Raw genomic sequence first — 23,736 nt, 5'->3', positions numbered from 1 at the left:
TTTAGGATAATCGGATCTCCATCCTATTTTCATTTAAAAAGAATATCATAAGAAAAACCCAATTAATCCTAATAGCATAATGAAGCCCTGACACAAAAGCAGCATAGTTTTTCTGAGGTCTCTCCCAACTTACTCTCCATTACTGAAATGCATTCAATACACTTTGGAGTCAAAATCATTAAACAGTAATGACCTGCCATCCATCTCCTTAGTGTTTTATAATCCCAAAATAGCACATGACCAAAATACTCAACATAAGATATTGCGTTTTTGAAAAAAATACAATAAACTATAGGACAATGAACTCGTAATTTGCTAAAAGCAATTTTGTAAAATGATCCTCTGCGTGACCGTGATCTCTGATCTTGTTTGTTGTGACTTGAATGTAAAGTAACAGCATTAGCGTATCAAAATGTCTTTGTTTTTTCCGGGCCAATGTAAATTCATGTTTCATTATATATTTTTGTATGTTTATATTAGCATGATATTTATTTATTTATTTATTTATTTATTTTCCTTGCTTCATTACAATAAAAATAATATTTGTCACCACCAGCTGTTGTTCAGCTCTTATAAATAATAGTCACCTTCTTTTCAGTCCATTAGTCATCACATCCTCTGTAAGCACTGCAGGTGTAATTAAGGCCAGAGGCACGAAGGTGCAGCTTTAATCTACCCGCTGAGTGCTGGCTAAAAACACGCTCACTCACAGGTCATTTCATGCTTCAAGTCATTTCAAGTTCATTTAGTTTCCCTGTCACATTTAGTGCCGTCACTTTTGGAAAATAAGTGATTTACACACTATTTGATGTTGATGTAATTTGATTTCCTTTTCATACTGTTATTATTTTCATCTAAATTGTTTTTTGAAATGTTTGCAAAATGTTTTTTTTTTTTAAATAAAACAAAAGTTTATTGTAGTACATTTTACAAAAAAACACAATTCAGTCTTTTCTTTAAAATTTCACATTTAACCCTTAAATGCATGAATGTTTTGCCAATCATTATTACATATTCAGGTCTTTAGTGACCCGGACCTAGGCTATATATTCAACATGGATGGATGTGTAACCGCTACTACAATAGCAAAAAAAAAAAAAAACAACAACTCTACTGATATTTTAAGAACGATTAAAAAATAACAAAATAAAGCATATTTCGTTACCTTTTGAAACTTAGCAGTGTTCAATTTGAACAGAGGATTTTATTATTGCTGTCAGAGTAATAATTCCACAGTATATTCAGCATCTGGGTCATATTCACGATCTAAACCATATTCTCAAAAACTATCGTTTTCAGTGACTTCAAAATCAATATTTGGATGGCTGTTTATTCACCACATCCAGCGATGCATATATTTCATTGCGTATAAAGTAATTGCCCTGCAGTAAAGCCATTCAAGCCCCTTCGATTTTTGCTGATGATATTCTTTTTTTTTTTTATTCCTGCGATAATTATGAGCGAAACATCAAGTCACCATTGTGTATCAAACAGTGCCACCTCGAGGAATAAAGATGCATTGCATGTATTGAGTCATCAGATATTTAATTATTGTAGCTCAGGAAAAATATAGGCCTACTATCAAAAAACTGCCATTCTTTTATTGTTTAATATATATATATAGTCATCAGATATTTAATTATTGTAGCTCAGGAAAAATATAGGCCTACTATCAAAAAACTGCCATTCTTTTATTGTTTAATATATATATATATATATATATATATATATATATATATATATATATATATATATATATATATATATATATATATATATATATATATATATATATATATATATATATATATATATATATATATTTTGTTTTGTTTTTTTAAATGAATAGATGTGTTACTTGCCATTTGTTTGTAATAAGGCCTATTTGTGAAATTTACTAGCAATTTAAGAGTGAAAAGTAAAGATGTAGTGATGTCAGTTTTCTCTTTAAATTTTGTGAGCCATCCATAAAATACAAGAATGTTTCTTGTGAAGTAAGACTAGTGTTTTCTTTTTAAAGCTGAACTCATTCATTTTAAACAAGAGTATAAGATGAACAAACATTTTCTCACTGAAGGTCAGAAAATCTTTCAGTTTCACCAAATGTGTGTCATCATTGCAATGTAAATAGATAACAACAATAGACCTAATAAGTCAGTGTCCGCGGCTCCTTAGTTTTTCTGACCTCACCCAGACTGACAACAAGATCTGTGTAGCTTTAAACACACACTCAACTACATCTGACAGACCTTTCAACCCAACCCCTCCAGTGTGCATACAAGCTGAATGACAAACATTAATGTTTTATATAATGCAAAGCATGTCTTTATTGAGCACTTGTTTTTCTTTCAGTACTTGTTTCTATTATATTGTTCAGCTAACGTTTACCATTTGCTGATGTTTACACTTCTATCCTCTGAACTGAAGGCTGTGAGAGTGATTCCAGGAGTTGTGCACAGAGAGTTATTTCATCATTGAACTGGAATACACAAGTCTGTCTGGCCAGTCGCTATATTTTTTGTCAAATATTTTTTAATAAAGAACACTAAACGGTATACTGACTTTTGTCCCTGGCAACACTGTGCAAATTTTAGGTCACAGAACTCCATGCCTTAATCAAATACTTTTAACTCAAACCATAATTTCATGTCCATTTACTTATTTGTTCTTTAAAAAGCTGTGTTATAATGTACATTCAGACGTCATTATCTCTAAATAAACTCCAACAGGGCCTTGCATTAACCCTGAAGTGGTTTATTTTGTGATAATGACCAGATAAAACCATAAATTATTCACTTATTACATGGGTATTAACAAAACAAATAAATCTCTTGCTCATTCTCTTTCTCAAGAAAAGCAGGGTCCAATGGTTGGGATTAATTCTGAATTTAAGAATAGGCAATTAGTATAATAAGTATAATTATTCCATAAACGTTAACAGATTATATCTGTTTGTTGACTGATATGTTAAATATGTTTGCATGTTGAATATATTTTCCACCACTATTAATTTTTGTGGTCTACTTTCAAACTGTTTTGCCCCATCACTTCCCCGTTAGTTAAATGGATAGTCCCGACCCCAATTCATTGTCACAATATTATTACAGTATTGTTCAAAATAATAGCAGTACAATGTGACTAACCAGAATAATCAAGGTTTTTAGTATATTTTTTCATTGCTACGTGGCAAACAAGTTACCAGTAGGTTCAGTAGATTCTCAGAAAACAAATGAGACCCAGCATTCATGATATGCACGCTCTTAAGGCTGTGCAATTGGGCAATTAGTTGAATTAGTTGAAAGGGGTGTGTTCAAAAAAATAGCAGTGTGGCATTCAATCACTGAGGTCATCAATTTTGTGAAGAAACAGGTGTGAATCAGGTGGCCCCTATTTAAGGATGAAGCCAACACTTGTTGAACATGCATTTGAAAGCTGAGGAAAATGGGTCGTTCAAGACATTGTTCAGAAGAACAGCGTACTTTGATTAAAAAGTTGATTAGAGAGGGGAAAACCTATAAAGAGGTGCAAAAAATGATAGGCTGTTCAGCTAAAATGATCTCCAATGCCTTAAAATGGAGAGAAAAACCAGAGAGACGTGGAAGAAAACGGAAGACAACCATCAAAATGGATAGAAGAATAACCAGAATGGCAAAGGCTCAGCCAATGATCACCTCCAGGATGATCAAAGACAGTGTGGAGTTACCTGTAAGTACTGTGACAGTTAGAAGACGTCTGTGTGAAGCTAATCTATTTTCAAGAATCCCCCGCAAAGTCCCTCTGTTAAAAAAAAGGCATGTGCAGAAGAGGTTACAATTTGCCAAAAAAACACATCAACTGGCCTAAAGAGAAATGGAGGAACATTTTGTGGACTGATGAGAGTAAAATTGTTCTTTTTGGGTCCAAGGGCCACAGGCAGTTTGTGAGACGACCCCCAAACTCTGAATTCAAGCCACAGTACACAGTGAAGACAGTGAAGCATGGAGGTGCAAGCATCATGATATGGGCATGTTTCTCCTACTATGGTGTTGGGCCTATTTATCGCATACCAGGGATCATGGATCAGTTTGCATATGTTAAAATACTTGAAGAGATCATGTTGCCCTATGCTGAAGAGGACATGCCCTTGAAATGGTTGTTTCAACAAGACAATGACCCAAAACACACTAGTAAACGGGCAAAGTCTTGTTTCCAAACCAACAAAATTAATGTTATGGAGTGGCCAGCCCAATCTCCAGACCTTAATCCAATTGAGAACTTGTGGGGTGATATCAAAAATGCTGTTTCTGAAGCAAACCAAGAAATGTGAATGAATTGTGGAATGTTGTTAAAGAATCATGGAGTGGAATAACAGCTGAGAGGTGCCACAAGTTGGTTGACTCCATGCCACACAGATGTCAAGCAGTTTTAAAAAACTGTGGTCATACAACTAAATATTAGTTTAGTGATTCACAGGATTGCTAAATCCAGAAAAAAAAATGTTTGTACAAAATAGTTTTGAGTTTGTACAGTCAAAGGTAGACACTGCTATTTTTTTGAACACACCCCTTTCAACTAATTGCCCAATTGCACAGCCTTAAGAGCGTGCATATCATGAATGCTGGGTCTTGTTTGTTTTCTGACAATCTACTGAACCTACTGGTAACTTGTTTGCCACGTAGCAATAAAAAATATACTAAAAATCTTGATTATTCTGGTTAGTCACATTGTACTGCTATTATTTTGAACAATACTGTATATTAGGCTATAGATTCTGACTTCACACAGTGCTGACTTTTATTCTTGCAATTCTGACTTTGTTCTCATAACTGTGAGGAAAAAAAGACAATTGCAAGACAATTGTGAGCAATTCTGAGAAGAAAAGTCCGAATTTTGAGTTATTATTGGAAACTCAGATTTCAGAACTCAGAATTCAGAGAAAAAGTCATAATGGTGAAATTTAACCAAATTGTGAGTTGCGAGAAAAAGTTTATATCTAACTCTATATGGAGAGTTTATATCTCACAATTCTCTTTTATGGGGTTTTCTTATTCAGTGGCATGTCAAAAAGCATTTTGTATTTGTATATATATAATTCATCTATTTGTTCTGTACAGCTTTGTTCTCTAATTTGTCAACTATAATTTAAAGAAAAGAGAGCACTATTGTTTTCACCTAGTACTCTCATCTCCAAGTGTTTCATCTTCTCTCACACCACCCATTGTCCTTGTGTCACACTTGACAATCATTCTGTGTTTACTTTAGTCAAAATTAAACACTATTATCAAGATGAATAGGAAATACTCCTATTTCCTGCATTTGTCCATCAGTAGTACATTTGGCCACAGCCCTTATTATACAACCAGGAACAACCATAGAGCCAGACTTTGATCTGTAATCTCAATGCTTATAATAGGATGCCTGACATGAAATACTTTTGGCATGTGACTGTATGACATGGTATACTTCTTATGAACCTATTTTAAGATTTCTAAATAAAATAGGCAATGTGACACTTTTCCTCATGCAATCATTATTTCCATAAATAATAATGATGTGGGGTTCGGAATATATTACATCTGTTAAAATGCGTGTGCAGTCAAGAAATTAACAACATATTTAAGTTTTCACTGACAGTCTCATTCAGCCTCATGATTAACAGTAAAACAGACCACAAGTGCACCATTCAACTTTTTTTTTCTCTGCACCTCCTTTCAGCATCTACTTTCTTCTGCAACAGAGCTCCCTTTCAGTCCTTTTTCCACCTTCTCTCACAAATAAATACAATCATCATCATCATCATCATCATCATCGTCGCTGCCATAAATTACTGAATGACGTAAACACACTCTCAGACATCCAAATAAGTGTAAATAAAAACACACAAATGAAACGGGCTTGTTAAAATCATTAGCCGGAGTCGGGGAAAAGCCCAGTAGTCCATATAAAATGAATTAGACAGTTACTCAGCACTGCAGCGATTTCATTTCCTCAGCTGCCGGTAGGAAGGGCATCCGGTGTAAAACATGTGCCAAATCAATTGTGCAGATCACTCTGCTGTGGCAACCCCTGATAAAGGGAATAAGCCGAAAGAGAGAGAGAGCTGCCGGTCCATTTGCCTCAGCTAGTTAGAAATGTAAAATTACACTCGGTTTGATATACATCCTTTGATTCGAGAGCTTTTGTTTGTACTTTTCTTTGTGCTTGCATGAGTGGTGTGGTACAGGATCTGCAGTTATCTGTCAATTTAAGTTTCCCTACATATTCTTCTGTCATCCCTTTCTACTCCTCCCAGGCTTTTGTCGTTTTTCTTTGTCTGTCTATCAAGGGAGGCTGGGCAGAAATGAGAAAGCTTTAGTTCAAAGCGAGGTTTTAAAGTGGATAAAGCCGCATTGCCGTCCTTGATCTGCGTTCTTTTTGCCTTCTGCCCCCCACCGAGCACAATCAGGACGACCCTTTGCTGAGCAGTAGAACGCTTTTACGCATATATATATATATATATGCCTGCACACTTGCATTCAGACACATATATCCATATCTATGGATAAACACAGGGCTCTAGGTTATTAGGCTGTGACTTATGGCAAGCAAATAATAAGCATGTTGTTGCGTGATATATGGTTTCCTGCAGTAGAGGACTCAGACAAGCTACAGTATAATATGATTCACAATCTCTTCTGATATTCATGACGTAAAGGGATATTTCACCTAAAATTTTTATTTTGTCATCATTTACTCACTCTGTCTGTCATTTAAAATCTTTATGATATTTTTCTGCTTTGAAAAATAAAAACAATTCCACACAATGAAAGCCAAGGGGTCCAATGTTGTTTTAGATATTTTAACACTATCATCCCAAACCTCCTCCTGCCCAAACTATCTCAGGTATCCGTGCCCATCTCTATCTGTCAGTGGATCACCAGCTTCCTGATAGTCAGTCAGCAGCTAGTAAAGCTGGGAAAATTCTCATCCAGCACCTGCACCATCAGCACTGGCGTCCCTCAGGGATGTGTTTTCTCCCTACTGCTCTTTTCCCTCTACACGACTGACTGCACTTCAAGGACCCCTCTGTCAAGCTCCTAAAGTTTGCAGACGACACCACACTCATCGGCCTCATTCAGGACGGTGACGAATCTGCCTACAGACAGGACGTTAAGGAGCTGGCTGGCTGTCTGGTGCAGTCTCAACAATCTGGAGCTTAACACACTCAAAACAGTGGAGATGACCATGGACTTCAGGAGAAAACCCCCTGCACTCCCTTGTGTGTGTATATATATATATATATATATATATATATATATATATATATATATATATATATATATATATATATATAGGGAAGGGAAACTATGGGGGAAAAAACATGATTGGGTTAGTTTTGAATAGCAATTGGGTTTGTTCAGCAGACCTGGCAACCCTAAATAAAATACTACAGTATAAAGCTGAAAGCATAATCACATAAAGCTAAATAATTACTAAGTGAACAAACAAAATGAACCCATCCAAACACTCTCACAATTTCCACAGTGGTTGCAAACACATACAGTGATTTGTTACCAGATGAAATCATCACATTTTGTGAAGTGATATAAGTATGATATATTTATGTAGCAAATATTGCATGAGCATGCATTTCCTGATTAACAACAGCCCACCAACTATGTTCTAAATGCAGGTTTCACATAGTATTAATATATTTTCCTGTATTTTTTATGTTATGCCTTATTTTCTATATGCATTATCGGATTAATTCTAAATGATAGAATGTTAACAAATTGAGCCTTTTGACTTTCTGAATTTGACTTTCCAATTAATCTTGGACTGCATGACTTGCTCTGGTTTTGCTTTCCATCTGTTTAACTTTACCATTCAGAAGACAAATTCCTGAAATCTTAATGTTTGTTTTGCAATATGGATGGACATGCACCATTTCTAAGTATTTCAGACTTAAAGCAGTCAATAACTTCAGGTCTTTTGTCTAAACCTGTAGATTAGGTGCTGCTTTCATCTCACCAGAAAGCCCAGGAGAAATGACTTAAATGAACTAGTATTTCATGTCTTTTCACATGAGACCTCACATTGATTTTACTGCTCGTCTGTTTAGCATTGTCTCCTTGCATTCCCCTTGTACAGCCTCCAGAGCCTCCACACAAAAGCCTCACATACTTTACCTCTCCCGCTTCTTTAAGAGTGGTTTGAAAATCATTGGATTATGGAGCAGGAGCATCCAAAGAGATCTGAGCCTAGGTGTTGACCACAAGTCATCGCGTTCAACAGTCATGTGCAAATAACCACAAAAATCCTCCGCATCTTTTTTCAGCCCGGATATCATGAGGGTAGAAATGCATTAATAAATGCGTTAACATAATGTTTGTTCAAAGTGTGTAAAAAAAAGCTCATTATTTATTTATACATTATTTATACATGTTTCATGGAACATTTCTCTGAAACATTTTAGTTAGATGTTCATCTATCTTTTTTTAACATTACTACTTACTTGTTTCAGAGAACATTCAAAAGTAACGTTCCGTTAATGTTGTGTTCTCTCTTACATTCGCATAACAAAGTTTTTTTATATTTACAAAAAAATTTAAATTTTTTTATATTTTCCCAAAAATGTACATTTTGAACAACGTTAAAGTTTCAATAGCTTCATGAGAACGTTAGCAAAAGCTATTTTTATAAGCTGTGGTATCTGTTCTTTCTAGCAGAACCATGTTAAAACCACACGTCTGATCTTGTGAGGGACTGTTTGTTAAGTTTTGGGTCTTTCAGCACTTTTATTATGAGGAAGCCTGCCGATGATACACATGTGCGTTCATTGCCAAACAAATGCTCTGTTAGAGGAAAAACAGCTGTCTTTTTAATTGCTGGCCCCAGAAGAAGCTCTGAATCTATAGAAAGCCATATGAGGTCATTGAGATGTGGAACTGCTCTGATCTGGCCCTCATTCCTGTCCAACGGGGCCCTGGAAATGTTCCCTTCAATAAATCCGCTGATGATGGGAAATGACTGCAGCTTGCTCCATGTCTACATGATTTGTGCTGCAAAAGCATTCTGCCTCGGAGATATTTGTCCAAATCCACAACAATAGGAGAGGCTCAAGAGACAGAATGTATTTGAGTGTTGTGTGTTCAGAAGAAGTACTGTGCAATAGTTTGAGTTATTGACCACTTTGGGAATATTTCTAAGCCATCATGCACATAACTGTTTAATATTACCAAATTAAATTATGTAAATAAATATAACATTTAGATTTTATGAAAAAAAAAAAACACAGAAGAGAAGAAATTGTTGATTAAAGTCGTTATTTTTGATAATAATTTGAAAATAATTTCCGTAGCTTCATAAAACTTCAGTTGAACCACTGATGTCACAAGGACCATTTTAACAATGTCCTAACTACTTTTCTGGGCTTTGAACATTTCAGTTGTGTTGCTGTCAATGCAGAGTCAGAAAACTGTTGGATTTCATAAAAAAAAATCAGAACTATCCCTTTAATGTTATTTTATAATTTGATCAAATCAAATAACTTTTTAGTGACTATCTCTTGTTTCGTCCAAAATGGAATTGTATTTGCTGTGACATGTTTTATCCAACTCGGCAATCAGTGGAATACAAATCAGAAAACCATTTGCAAATAGCTGAAGGCAAAGGGACTTCACAATTTACACACAGGGAAACACAATGTGCATTGTGTGAATGTCAAGCAGGCATCTTATTAGTCCAGAAAACTAAAACAACTAGCAAGAAATGCAGTCACACCCAGGGCAGGTTATTGTAAATATGGAAGCAAATATTGACACAGATCACTCGGTCTGAACAGTGTCACTATGGCACAAAACTGTGACAAAGAGCTTCTTCTATATCTGTTTTCTGTGTCACTGTGGAGATGAATGTATAAGAACACCTCGTTTTACTGGCTCCTCCCCTCATCTAACAACACATGAGACCTGAAGAAAGGAGAGAAGGGAGGGAGCGAGGGAGGGAGGGAAGAGAGAGGGTGAGTGAATGTAAGAGATATGTTGTTTATACTGAGCAAGGCTCAAATTCAACGCCATCAGTGCACCGGTGCTCACATAATGTGGGAAATTAAAGCTCAGACACGCAGAGTCTCAGGAACGGCGGGATATTTCTTGGAATAAATTGCATGCCGCTATCCAGAGGATGAATAGGTGAATGCTTCAAAAGTACAGCTTTACAAGTTCACATGGGGTGGTGAGATCTTCATCAGCACAGCAGCTCTTATGTCAACTAACCATCACAGAGCACAATTGCAGCTCTGAAGAACTGAATGCGGCTCCTCACAAAACACATGGGTTATCGTTGCTGATTCAAGAAAACAGAGTAAGTTTTTCTTTTGTTTATTTATTTTTTTAAATAAATTAAATGTTTCTATACTGCAAAAATTCATTTTTCATTTGCAAATTAAAATAAACATTTATGCAAACTTTTAGTTGACAAGCAAAATGTTGACTTGTTTTCAGGTCATATATCTGTATTTTATATTGAAAACCTTTACCCCACTGGCACCCCGCCCCATTTAATCATACATATAACAAAATCAAGATTTACATTAACAGTTCAATAAATGAATAATTAATAAAAACTTGTGTGTGGGTGTATGTGTGAGATATGAATCATTTTAAAGTGTAATTTAAAAAGTGCCAAGAGACTTTTTTTAAAGTCATTTAATGTTAGAAAAAGAAAGAAATTCAGTGTTAGTAATGCAAATCCATGCCACACTGACGGGTCTGTAGTTTTCCTGTGCTGGGCTGGTATTTTTAGTTTAGTTTTTTCTTCAGAACTCAAAGAGAACAAGAAACATTGCATTGAAGTAATAATAATAAAAAATAATAAAGAAAAATAATTCTTCTGTTTGATTCATGTGTTTTAGTGTAACAGAATAAATGACAAGCTATTATTATAGTAATAAGCATGTACTGGCGGAGCTGAGTTGAGCATGAAAGCTGAACTGAGTAATTGTCGTCAGTTTTGTCAAAAATACGGGTTGTTGCCATGAAATACCTGTGGGAATTTGATTTATTGCAATATGACATGATATACTAAAATATTTTAAAAAATACAGTATATTTGCTGTTTTAATGACACATTAACTCACATTATTTGAGAACGTGCAATGTGTTTGTCTATACCTACATTGTGCACACAATGATTTTTGATATTGTGTGGACAAAATTGGAAGACCATTTATAAATCATACTAAATGGTTTTTTTTAGGATGAGGGTATAGAATCAAACTTTTGTACAGCGTAAAAGTCAAATGACTGTAGAGTCCTCATAAAACACAACATGTTTAAGTGATTCAAAACGGCTTTTAAGAGTGGTGAGAAGACTTTCCCTCACACAATCATATAAACCTAAAATGTGGAAACAAAAGCAAATACTTTATTTTCATTTCATGCTAGATTGATTCATTTTGCTCATGTAGGCTTGTTATGTATAGTCACTGTATGAGAATAATGCCTCTCCTGCCCCTTCTCAGAATATGGAGAATGTTAGACTGAATAAACACTGCATGGTTTTTTCTAGTTTTGACTTCTGCAAAAAGTTTTTTACTGTAAGAGGCTATGAGGATCACTGTTTTGGTTCATTTGTGTAGCTCTTGAGTCAGTGAAGGTGAGATTTAGTATTGAAGAATAAAAGAAGTGCAATAAAGAAGGTAATGTACTATTTCTATTTTATCATGGCATATTGATCTAGTTCTTATGATTTCTGTCAATGTTCATCCTGCAGGAGGTTCCTCAAGATGGTTTCAGGTCTTTGAATTTGAAAGATGTTCTTATCAGGAGTGAGAAGCTGTTGAAATCCAAAAGGGAGATTTTGGACACATGCTGACGCAATATTTTAGTGTGTAATTTATTAAGTTAATAAGGTGCTGAATACTATACTATGAAACAGGGCAGGCATCCATGACCTGGAAAATTAATTTGTAATTGCATAAGCCTTTGGAGGACAAAACTAATGAAAATATTTTGGATTTGTAATTTTTAATGACGCACACAACTATTATGCAACCTGAACAGTTTTGTAAATGCTCACCGTCTCGAGCAATTATTATGATCTACATTCTGGGCATTCAACTGCAAGTCTTCAATTCCTCTTTCAATTACGTTTCATTTAAATATGTTTGTCAAACGTCTTTATTATCTTTGTTCGTATAGAAGGGAAAAACAATAGCTAAAAACAAAAAAGTGAAACAAAAGGTTAGCTGATTTCATTAATAATGCAAAGCTTAGATACACACGTTTGTAAATAAAAATAAATGTTTCTTAAAACACATTAATATAAAATGGAAAATATTTAAATTCCAGACTCTTTGAAGATCAAAAGTACATTGATTCTCTTCAAAATTGTTTTTATTTTTCTCATTTTTAAAATAAATATGGTGAACTTTTCAAACCCCATTGCTATATTACAATGATCATAACGCTAATCAAAGTAAAACTATATATATATATATATATAAGCATTGCAAACCTAATATTAATTCCATGCTCAAATAATAGTTAGTTCGACCTCCGCACTGCCTTTCAATTAGCATTTTCAAAAAACTTTTCCTAGTGTATAAACCAGACTTTAAGACATTTAATAAAACCCAATTTGCTGCACAAATATTTCATTGCCTATCATACTGAAGCAACCTGAGGTGATTCGTCCTTTGTCGTCTATCCATGTTTACAACACTTTCAGTTATTATGCATAAAAAGCAACTTGCAAAAGCAAAGTGCTTATTCCGTATCATCAGCTATATTTAGTCTAGGCCAACATTTCTGCTGCACCACATTAGTGGATTCTTTAGAGTCAAAGGGAGAAAATGACAAAGCAAGGGTAAACCGAACAGCTCATGCATCAGCTGCTTCAGAGAATGACCTCAAACACTGCTGTGACAGGGACACTCGCTTTTATTTATGACTGGACCTGGAAAGCCACAGCGAAAAAGGCATTAAAAAACCCATTCTGTAAGAAGCAAGAGTTTCACAATCGCACTATTTATATTTGCTGAAAAAGAATGAAATATCGAGATCTTGGGTATTAATTATGAGGTGCTGTAAAAGGCTGTGATCTATCTATCTATCCTGTAATTGATTTTCTGTCAGAAAGTTTTAAACTTGTGTGTGGGAAGGTGGAAGACGGGTTAAGAAGTATTGTACATATTAACACCAAAGCCCAGTTCACGAGTTCACCCTTACATCTAATCTGAAGGCAAATAGTAGGCATATTTTGGCGTGCTGTCCTGGGGGAGGGGTCCGGGCCCGGAGCATAGCCCGAACCCAAATAACTCCCCCTATCCCTAATTTGGGATAAATAGATTAGAAGTGAGGAGTTGGGGTGGAGGAGGGTTGCCGAAAAACTGTCGTGGGACAGGAGGTAGGAAGACTGGATATATATACGCTTGCGTGCTATTTAAGATGATTAGCTAAACGAGATGCACCTGTGTCAAATTGGATGATTATCTGATCGTGCTTCTCCCGAACTTTGTTAATAAAACCACATATAATCACACAGAGAGACATACTGCTCACACTCAGTGTAAAGAAACCTCATTGATTTAAGATGAGGTGATAATGGGAAACAACGCTCTTTCAGAAAGTGAGAGATTGAATTAGAAACATAAAGGAAGGGAGACAATATGCAGAAACGAATGGAAATGCAGAGCCCAAAGACATGAAACAATATAATAGGCTCTGTTTTGAGATAGGACTATGATATATGATTCATTTCACCGGTATAATGAAATGAATTAACAAGAATTAGATAGCAAGTATCAAGGTTTAGTCAGTCCATAATGAAATGAATCACCAGTGTGTCTTTGTCCCACACAGTAAAAACCTGTCAGAAATGTGTATATAAGTGTGTGAGTGTGTCTACTGCTAAGTTTGTACGTGAACAGGGTGCTCTTTCACTTACAAAAAAATAATATATAGTTTCATATTAAAATCAAATTTATTATACAAATTAATTCGTTTTTTTTTCATATTTGGTCAGATAACTTGTTAAACGGTTTCTCTGTAATATTTCATATTCATTTCTCATTAAGATTACAAGCATTCAGAACAGGGAGGTGCTGCTGTAATATAAGCACAGGATAAATCACTTTGGATACATTTGTCAAAAAAAAAAAATATGTTGGGTCAAGTATCAGTGGATAAGGAAGATGACATCAGTTTCACAAAACAGCCTGTAATAAGTCAATTTCAATTTAACACAGCATTTCTTATTCTTTTTTATATACACTCTTTGCACTGGTATGTAAAACCTTTTCTAGTTATTTCTCTTTTGTGTGTTCTCGTCCCACGTCCTGTAGCCCACCTCCTCTCTGTTTGTTTAACCCAACGTCCCTTGCTACTCATACTACGTTCCATTCTTTCTCAAACTGTCATTCTCATTTTGGCAACTTAGATTTTTATTTGTACTATTTATTTGCATAGTTAAGAAAATAAACCACATTTTATTGGGATCAAGGAGCAGTTGATAACAGACAGAGAGAGGAAGCGGCAGAGAATGGGGTAAAGGAATGGGCAACGGAAATACAGAGGGAGGAGGAAGCAGGAGGACCGAGTCAGTTGTGGAGGAGAGAGATATTAAAGAGAAGTAAAATGTGATGGAATAAGATGGGATATTAGGAGTCATATCAAGTCAGGGGAAATTTAGAAAAGAAAACTTGACAGATGCATCTTGGGGGGAAAAACTGCAGCCATGGGGAATTAAAGAGTGGAAGAGGAAGCAGATTTGTTTGCTTGCTTTTTGTGTTTCTGAAATTGCTAAACTGAGTGGCAAGAGTTCAAATCATAAAACAAGATTAATGATGAGGGTTTTAATAATGCAATGCACGATGGCCATGTTACACTACAAGTCAAAAGTTTTTTTATAATCGGTATTTTTAATGTTTTTGAAAGACACAACAGTTGCATTTATTTAATCAGAAATACAGTAAAAAATATAATATTGCTAAATATTATAACAATTTAAATAAACTGTTTACTATTTTTTTTTTTTTGTCTCAAGGGTCCTTCAGAATATACTCTAATATGCTGATCTTTTCTCACATTTTCGTGACAATCATGCTCTTTTTTTCTTGCAGGCATGGAGACCTTCTCAGAGGAGGCAGGTTGGGAAGGATCCCTCCATGCAACCGTTGCGTGGTCTAACTTCTCCTCCTCTGGACTCAACAGTACTTTCAAAGGAGGCTCGTACTTCTGGTTAGTGTCTCAAAACACCTCAATAAACCCCACTCAGACGCCCGATCCGTTCACGGTGCGGGACATCTCTCTGGCTAAAGCTGAGATTGGAGTTCTGGGTCTGGTTCTCGCTCTCACAACACTAGGGAACAGTTTTGTACTGTGGGTTCTGCTGAGGCGGCGCAAATACAACGCACCCATGCACCTATTTATGGTAAATCTCTGTGTTGCAGATCTTGTGGTGGCGTTTTTTCAGGTGAGCTGAACTTTGTCTAATGTTTAGTGTGGCGTTTTGTCTTTCAAGTGACTTGTCAACAGCAGTACACTAATGTTTTGCAGGTGCTCCCGCAGCTAGTATGGGATATCACAGAGAGATTTCAAGGTCCTGATGTGCTGTGCCGCTCAGTCAAATATCTGCAGATAGTGGGAATGTTTGCATCATCTTACATGATTGTTGCTATGACAGTGGACCGCCATAATGCCATTTGCTGCCCCCTGCAGGCTTACAGAGGAGGGGCATTTTCCCGCTGGAATACACCCATCATGGTAGCCTGGGGTTTAGCTCTTGTTCTCAGTGTGCCACAGGTACTAGATAAACAATGCACATTTTACTACACCTAGAATGTTAGCAAGTATGAGTCAGTTCATATAAATTTTTAAAGAAACAGATCACCCAAAAATGAAAATCATGTCATCAGAATGAGAGTGAAAACATCTGATAAAAATCAATAAGACTCCAGTCCATTAAGTAACGTCCAACAGTGAAAAGTGTGTTTTAACAAATTTCAACTTTAAACTTGCCAATAATCCATAAAATTGCTTGTTTGCTTTTTCTTCACAAGATGATAACTGATAGACTGAAATAGTGTTTTTTTTTTTTTTTTTTTTTTTTTTTTTATCAGCTGTTTGGAATCTCATTCTGATGGCACCCATTCACTACAGAGGACCTACTGGAAGTACAGTAATGCTAAAAAAAAAAAAAAAAAAACATTTTCCAATGAATAAACAAATTTATCTGAATCTGACTGTGAAAAAACAATTTGCCATTAATTGTTCCCCATCAAAGTCATTTCATACCTATATGCTGCTATTTATTTTATGAAACACAAAAGGAAATATTCTGAAATATTTGACATTTTTTCCAATGCTGTTTTCTCTACAGGTGTTTATTTTCTCCAGGTCAGAGGTCTCTCCAGGGGTGTTTGAGTGCTGGGGGAATTTTGCAGAACCTTGGGGGCTAAAAGCGTATGTCACCTGGATGACTATAGCGGTGTTTCTGCTTCCTACCTTTATTATCACCGTTTGTCAGGTACTCCTGGTATCTGTGCATTCTGTTTGTGTCTGTGATCCCAGTTTCCCCTTTCACCATATAAAAAATACATAAATGTTAACACATTAGTTAAGAATTACCCTAGTGGTTGCAGTTTAAAAGTAAATCATTTATTTGATTTACTATAGTTCATATATTTGTAAACTATAGTAAAAAAAACAGAACTTTTATGAATTTTAAAGCCTACAATCACCAGAAGTAAAAGTTAGGCTGCATCTGAACTATGGTCGCATATCTTCAATGTCATCAACATTAACATCTGAATCTTTCAGTCTTAAGTGAAAATCTATGATGGAAAGTTTGAGTTGAGTATGAACACAACGAGGCTTTGAGAGTGGACTCGTGAGTAGATACAGTTTGGTGTGATGTTTAAAGTCCCCGAAAACCTCTATTGTCCCATTTAGCCAACTGTTAGCAAATGCCTTTTTGAAGACATAAAAGCTTTTAAAAACAACAAGTGGGATACTGCTGATGTATTTTGTGTCATAGAATAAAACACAGAGTGTTAACCACCAAACTTATTTCAGGCATTTAACCCACTTAAAAAATAAATAAATAAAAAAAAAAACCTGATGCACTAATGAAATGTCTCAGCTGATCTGGAAAAGGGACTTTTGTTTTCTTGAGATAAGACATGATGTTCTGGGGTGACAATTATTTGAGAGGAGGCGGATCTCCTGACATGTATCATAATGCTTGTTTGGTGAGATTATGCTCTTTGACCTGGCCGAGGGGTTTTGGTCAGTTAAAGCTCTATTTCAGGAGAGGAATTCTCTGTGCAGATCTTTCCTTCCACCAGCTGATACAGTTCCCAGGAAGAGTACACTGTGCATAAACCAAACCTAAAACTGCTTCCCACTGAGTATGGACAATGTGTCTTTGGCAAAAAATCTTTTAAAAACATTTTTGCAAGAATCTTCTCAAGGCTGGTCTGACCATTAAGCACCTGCATGGTAATCTTTCCAAGCTAATGTCTTACTGACAGGAAAAAGGTTCTGTTTTCATACACCAAACAATTCCCACAAAGTGCCACAAAAACTGCAATGATGAACAAATCTCTCACATCATGAACCTGCTGCTTCTTGCTGCTGACCTGCAGATGGATTTTGACATCTTGTGAATTTTAGTACAAAGTATGATGTTTCACTTGCACTTAATATAGGCTACTTGAGTATAGTGATTCAGTTCATAAAAAGCTTTTAAATTACTTCTGTTAAACATCCAATTTGGGTTTGGTTTATAAACTAGATATCCATTAAAAGAGGCTTTCTCTTAATAAATATATATATATAAATAAAAGATTAGAAAGCAGTGATTCAAGACAGCACATGCTGGATATCTTACTTATGTAACATCCCTGCTTCAACTTATCAGCTCTTTGATAGATGCTCAATGTTCTAAATTTGAAGAAAACACAGAACTGAGACCCGTTGTGCGTGCATAAAGTAACGCAGTATTCCTCGACAATGAATCATGTTTTGTGTTCAAAATCTGAACACGACTCGACATTGAAGTCATCAGTTTGCGGACAAATGAACAAATAAGGGTCTTCTGGCTGGTTGCATGTCCAGAGGTTGACATAAAGACACTTAATAAATGGTTTTAAACAAATACCTTGCATGAATGATTCAGTGAATCTCTCAATACAAACACAAACAACCTTGAGTATGAGTAAACCAATCTAAGTGAATCTTTTCAGTGAACCAATTTAAAAGATTTGAGTCACCGACACCGATGTGTGACATAGGCTATGATCTGTAGTAGGCTATTAACCCAGAACAGAATGAAGCTTTTACTATGTAAAATTGAATGCAATGGGTTAACATAGGCCTATTTAACATATTTAATTAATCTTAATGTATGTTCACGTTATAACCACCCTATCATTTATTTATATATTTTTTCTCTAGGTACGAATATTCAAAGAGATCCATGACAACATCTACCTGAAATCAGAACGTGTGGTTTCTGCTGACATGAAGAAGGACCTGGTCATTTTTCACTTTCCCATCTTCAAACAACGGGCCAGCAAAAAGACGAGAGAAGCAAGGGAACTTCATATAAAGAATACCAACAGTGACTCATCCTATTCTCACACCTGCTACTCTGAGGACGCACCAGAGCCGGATTGTTGTGACCAATCCTGTCAGGATGGCTACTGTCCCAATGACCTGGCCTCACAGACTCACAGTTCATCCCCTGATGTGCTGCCTCACATTCAGACTCACCCTCACACTATCTGGAGCAACTCTGCTGCCGTCCAGACACCACATGGGAACTCTGTTCCTCACAGGAGCACTTACAACACCGCTACTGAGTACTCCAATGCTTCTTCAAACCCCTCTTTCCCACCTTACCCCCTCCATCCACCTCTTACAGGTGTGTCGAAAGCTATGTCTAAAACAGTGAGGATGACTCTGGTCATTGTGCTGGTCTACACCTTGTGCTGGTCACCCTTCTTCATTGTACAGCTGTGGGCTGCCTGGGACCCCAACCCCCCTGACCAAGGTGAGAAACTAAAAGAGTCCTCACAAGAACGATAGCCATTTTTGGAGATAAGAAACATGATATGCAATTCAATGACGGCATTTGGCTGTTCAATAAGCGTATTATTAATTCCTTTACAAGAGGACTGACTCATTGTGAAAGTGCTTTGAAATGGATGTAAATTATCCGGAAAATATGTGGTCCATCAATGCAATATGTCAGGTTGGTGTTTACTACAACAAACGTCCTGCAGATGCCCTCCGTCTCTCTCCTTGCTCAAATCCCCCCCCCCCCCACACACCCCTTAGACACATGCATATTTTAAGGCCATTTCATCTCACTAATAAATAACCTGTTTCCATCTCATGCTGTTCTTTTATCACTAACCAGATGTTGATATCTCTCACCACAGGCCGCGGAGAGCTGCTTTTGATTTGTTTCAGTTGTTTTCTTGCAGCCAATTGGGCAACATATTGCCATTGATTGAACAGTTGAATGTCATATAAACTGTTTATTGTAAGAGATTTTATTATTGCATTTCCATCAATGGAAACTTCAATTATAATGTTTTTTTTTTTTGTCATTACAAATCCCTTCTTGGATGCATTCCTTTCTTTATTTCCTATTCCAGTTTAAAGTGTAATGGGGTTGGTAAGTTTTTATAAATAGGTTATAAAAAGGGTTGAAAGAAGTCAATTATGCGGTACAGTAAAATGCAGTAAAACCTTCATATTGTAAAATAGTATCACAAACTGAAATAACTGTTTTCTATGTTTAATGTATCTTAAAGTGTAATTTATTCTTGTGACAGCAAAGCTGTTTTTTTTTTTTTTTTTTTTTTGAGGCAGTGTCTCATTACTGTGACAGATGTCTATTATACAGCAGTTTGTATTAAACAGCATTTTGTATTGCTGGTTTAATCAGTAATTCAGAGAATAGTATAAATGTATATTATAAACTAAAAAGTATACATTTTTAGTCATTGAGAGTGGCCCCAGGTAATAAAATATGTTCTAAGAAAAACATTAAGAGAATGTTTAATTTTATTTTTTGCAAACATTATGGGAATGTTACATGTGAATTTTTCTCATAACCATTTGAAACTAGTTAGTAGTAACATTTAAAAAAAAAAACTGATGAACATCCAACTGAAATTTTCAGAAAAGCAACCCCTTGAATGATAAACAATGTTGGTGATTATAGTTACATGCAACAGAATTATGTAATTTAAATGCAAAAATGAACGTAGCTGTAATCTGTAAAAGTAACATTATTAAAGACCCGGTAACGTTGAAAAAACATTCTATTAACATTACTGGAACATAGCATTAAAAGAACCCTGCCAGAACATTAGCCAAAATTCTAAAAACAAGCTTGGCGGGCATTTACAAAAGTAAAATTGCATATAAAATTGTATGAAAAAATATGGTTTTAGTTAAGTTTCGAAATCTCGCTTAGATCAGCACATTTCAAGGAGTCATTGTCTCTAATGTGGTTTATATTAGCAGTGACCCTTAAATAAGGACAATAACTTGACCTCTACAATAACTGACTTGAAATTGATTGGACTTTCTCCCTCCCTCATTCTCAGGAGTGGCTTTCACTATCCTGATGCTGTTAGCCAGTCTGAACTCCTGTACGAACCCATGGATCTACACAGCCTTCTCCAGCAGCGTGTCCCGTGAACTTCTGGCTCTGCTGCGCTGTCGGCCAAAGCTGCCCCGCAGGAGCTCAATGCACGACCACTCCAGTGACATAAACACCTCCACTACCAAGGACAATCAATACTGACCCCTACAGAATAAAGGAAATTGAGTGTCGGCAGAGACAGGGATTTATGCGGCTGTATCTGTCCTGTGCATGTGGAAGACATGTTGTCATGAAATATTGCCACATCTTCTGTTCAGAGTATCCGATGATACCACTTTAACCAAGTGAACTGTGAAGAGTGGCTTATTAATGACCAAACAGGAGCAATTTATGACATACATGCAGGATTTGATGCAAAAATAGACCTCTTGAGCACGAGACTGATCTTTGCTGACTCATCAAACAGGATAAAGAACAGCTTACTGACTGTCATAAATGTAATTAAATTGAAAACATTTATTAAACAGGTTTCAATGAAGTATTGGCACTATTGTGTGTGAGATGGAGATAATCGTCTTAACTGCGGAGGAAGAAGAGATCAAGGCCTTTACCCCACAGCCAGCTATTTCATCCCATTTATCAGTCTTTCTGCCGTATAAGTCTTCTTCAGATTCAGAGCTTTCATGGCGAGGACAGAGGAAGAACATGACTTATGTGATTCATGCATGGAAAATACATCCAGGGGACACAATACAAGACTAAAAGCGGACAAATATCTGAATAATGCCTTTTGTAAACACCCAGTACAAAAGGTAGAGGTATTAACTGAACATATTTTGACAAATACGTTTTTTATTAATAAGGCACAGTGAATAAGGCTGAGGAAATAAGAATGGTTTTATTTAGTCAAACACCAGCAGTGTGCCAAGCAGCAACAATTTCAGTTCCTCAACAACAGACTGTATATAAAGCACTTAAAAGCTTATTTAAAGTTGTGTGAGAATAAAAATAAATAATAATGAATATGAGATAAGGAAGTATAAGATAACTTATAATGACATCAGGTTATACAGTGCCTTCCATTTAACTGGTGTACAGTATAAGCATACAGATCCTGTCATCTGATATTTTGTAAAAATTAGTTTTCTTAATCAGTATTTTTGCTTAAAATAAGAAAAAAATTATTTCCGGTTGGTTGGAAACCACTAAAAAAGCCTAATCCTGCAAATCAATGAAATGTATCTTCTTTAAGAATGGCTAAATATTGTTGCTAAATGCAAAAGGAAAGGACTGATTTAGAAATATTTATTTGTAGCAGTAGCTCATTTGACATGCTGTATATACTGTATATACTGTACATAAAGGCTTAGATTAAATGAAAACACATGATAGTGATAGTAAAAAAGTATAGTAAAAAAAAAATTGTATTGATACAAATGTTTATCTATATATATTTATTTGCCATTTAAAAGAGAGAATGTTTTTGTCAAATCCTTGTGTTATAGTCCAGAAACAAAAAATAAAGAATCACGTAAACAAATTCAAGGTTGAAAGTGGGGTCTCTTGAAAGGAATAGTTCAATTGTAAAATGATAATTCTGTCATAATTTACTCACCCCACACTTGTTCCAAACCAGTATGCGTTTCTTTCTTCAGTTGAACACAAAATAAGATTACAATATATATATATATATATATATATATATATATATATATATATATATATATATATATATATATATATATATATATATATATATATATATATATATATATCAACCCAGTCTCACAGCAGTTCGTCATTGAGGACATGAAATTTAATCTATTGAATCGTCTTTATGGACACGAATTTCCCTTTTTTTTTTGAGTGACCTGAAAATTTTGAGTAGCCTATCGAATATAAAGCAATACAAAAAGGCTTAAAATTTCCTGATTAAATGTTGGGTAGTGTAGCCCTTAAAGTTTGCAAAATGAATAACAATTGAGAAAAAACAATACTGTGCTTTCGAAAGAAAAACGAGGTGCATCCGCGAAAAAAAAAAAAACTGTCACATTGAAATACATTAGATTGAAGGTCGTTCTGTATGACACGAAAAAAAAGGGAAATTCGTGTCCATAAAGACAATTCAATAGATTAAATTTCGTGTCCTCAATGACGAACTGCCGTGAGACTGGGTTGTATATATATAGGGATCTGAATAGTTGATGAGGACCATTGATTTACATAGTATTTTCCCCCTACTATTGAAATGTAGGAAACAGAAATGTTTACCCAAAAATGTACTCTCCCTTGGGCCATGCAAGATGTAGATGATTTGTTTCTTTATAAGAACAGATTTGGAGAATTTGCAAGAATTAGAATTAGCAATTGAATCATTTAACATTCATCACTTGCTGCTCACCATGGGTCCTCTGCAGTGAATGGGTGCCATCAGAATGAGAGTCCAAACAGCTGAAAAAAACATTAAAAATAATCCACATGATTCCAGTCCATTAATGTCTTGTGAAATGAAAAGCTGTGTGTAACAAACAAATCCATCATTAGGAACTTGAAGATCAGCCCATAATCCATAATAAAGCTTCCTTTTGTATCAAAATCCACAAAAAAAATATAAATTCACTTATAAACTGTGCTTTGCTTGATCGGTGCTTATTTCTCTCCTGATTCAGACTAGACGACTTTCTCCAGTGGAGAAAGCAAGATTAAGAATGGAGGACTTGAATTTTAAGTTAAAAACATAATGATGTATTTGACTTTAAATAATGGAGTCAGGTTGATCACTTATGAAAAATTGTGATGTTTTTATCAGCTCTTTTGACTCTCATTCTGATGGCACCCATTCACTGCAGACGATCCACTATGAGCAAGTGATTTAATAGCTACATTTCTTCAAATCTGTTCGGAAAAAGGAATGAACTACATTTTCAACAAAATCTTTTGGTGAATGAATCCTTTTAAAATACTGTAATCCTGTAGCTAGGGCCAATTGTTTGGTATGCTGATACTTATTTATTTGGCCAGTAACATGCAGTAATTATGTTGTAAAAATAACATTTATTTATTTTATTTTTTGCCCAGCTGTGCATTGCCAATTTTTGCATAATAAAAAAAAAGGGCTGTAAAAATTGTTCACAAAAATATACAATTGTT

The 23,736-nt window shown here is 35.4% G+C and overlaps 1 protein-coding gene across 1 annotated transcript; it reads left to right on the top strand.

Annotated features, from left to right (window-relative positions):
• Nucleotides 1-9,971: 9,971 nt before the first annotated feature.
• On the top strand, nucleotides 9,972-21,936 carry avpr2aa (arginine vasopressin receptor 2a, duplicate a). The gene is made up of 6 exons (XM_026241893.1): nucleotides 9,972-10,323; nucleotides 15,083-15,435; nucleotides 15,519-15,764; nucleotides 16,342-16,488; nucleotides 18,420-19,017; nucleotides 20,588-21,936. The coding sequence occupies exons 2-6, from the start codon at nucleotides 15,085-15,087 to the stop codon at nucleotides 20,785-20,787; spliced, it is 1,542 nt and encodes a 513-aa protein (XP_026097678.1). The 5' UTR covers nucleotides 9,972-10,323; nucleotides 15,083-15,084; the 3' UTR covers nucleotides 20,788-21,936.
• Nucleotides 21,937-23,736: the final 1,800 nt, after the last annotated feature.

Source organism: Carassius auratus, unplaced genomic scaffold (genome assembly GCF_003368295.1).
Source record: "Carassius auratus strain Wakin unplaced genomic scaffold, ASM336829v1 scaf_tig00000254, whole genome shotgun sequence".
Lineage (NCBI taxonomy): Eukaryota > Metazoa > Chordata > Actinopteri > Cypriniformes > Cyprinidae > Carassius > Carassius auratus.
This window is presented reverse-complemented; position numbering and strand designations above follow the sequence as displayed.

Excerpts from the sequence above, each read along its gene's own strand:
- avpr2aa (XM_026241893.1), top strand. The coding sequence starts at position 15,085 with ATGGAGACCTTCTCAGAGGAGGCAGGTTGGGAAGGATCCCTCCATGCA. Across the intron at positions 15,436-15,518 it reads TTGTGGTGGCGTTTTTTCAG|GTGCTCCCGCAGCTAGTATG; the intron begins GTGAGCTGAACT and ends AATGTTTTGCAG. Across the intron at positions 19,018-20,587 it reads CCCCAACCCCCCTGACCAAG|GAGTGGCTTTCACTATCCTG; the intron begins GTGAGAAACTAA and ends CCTCATTCTCAG.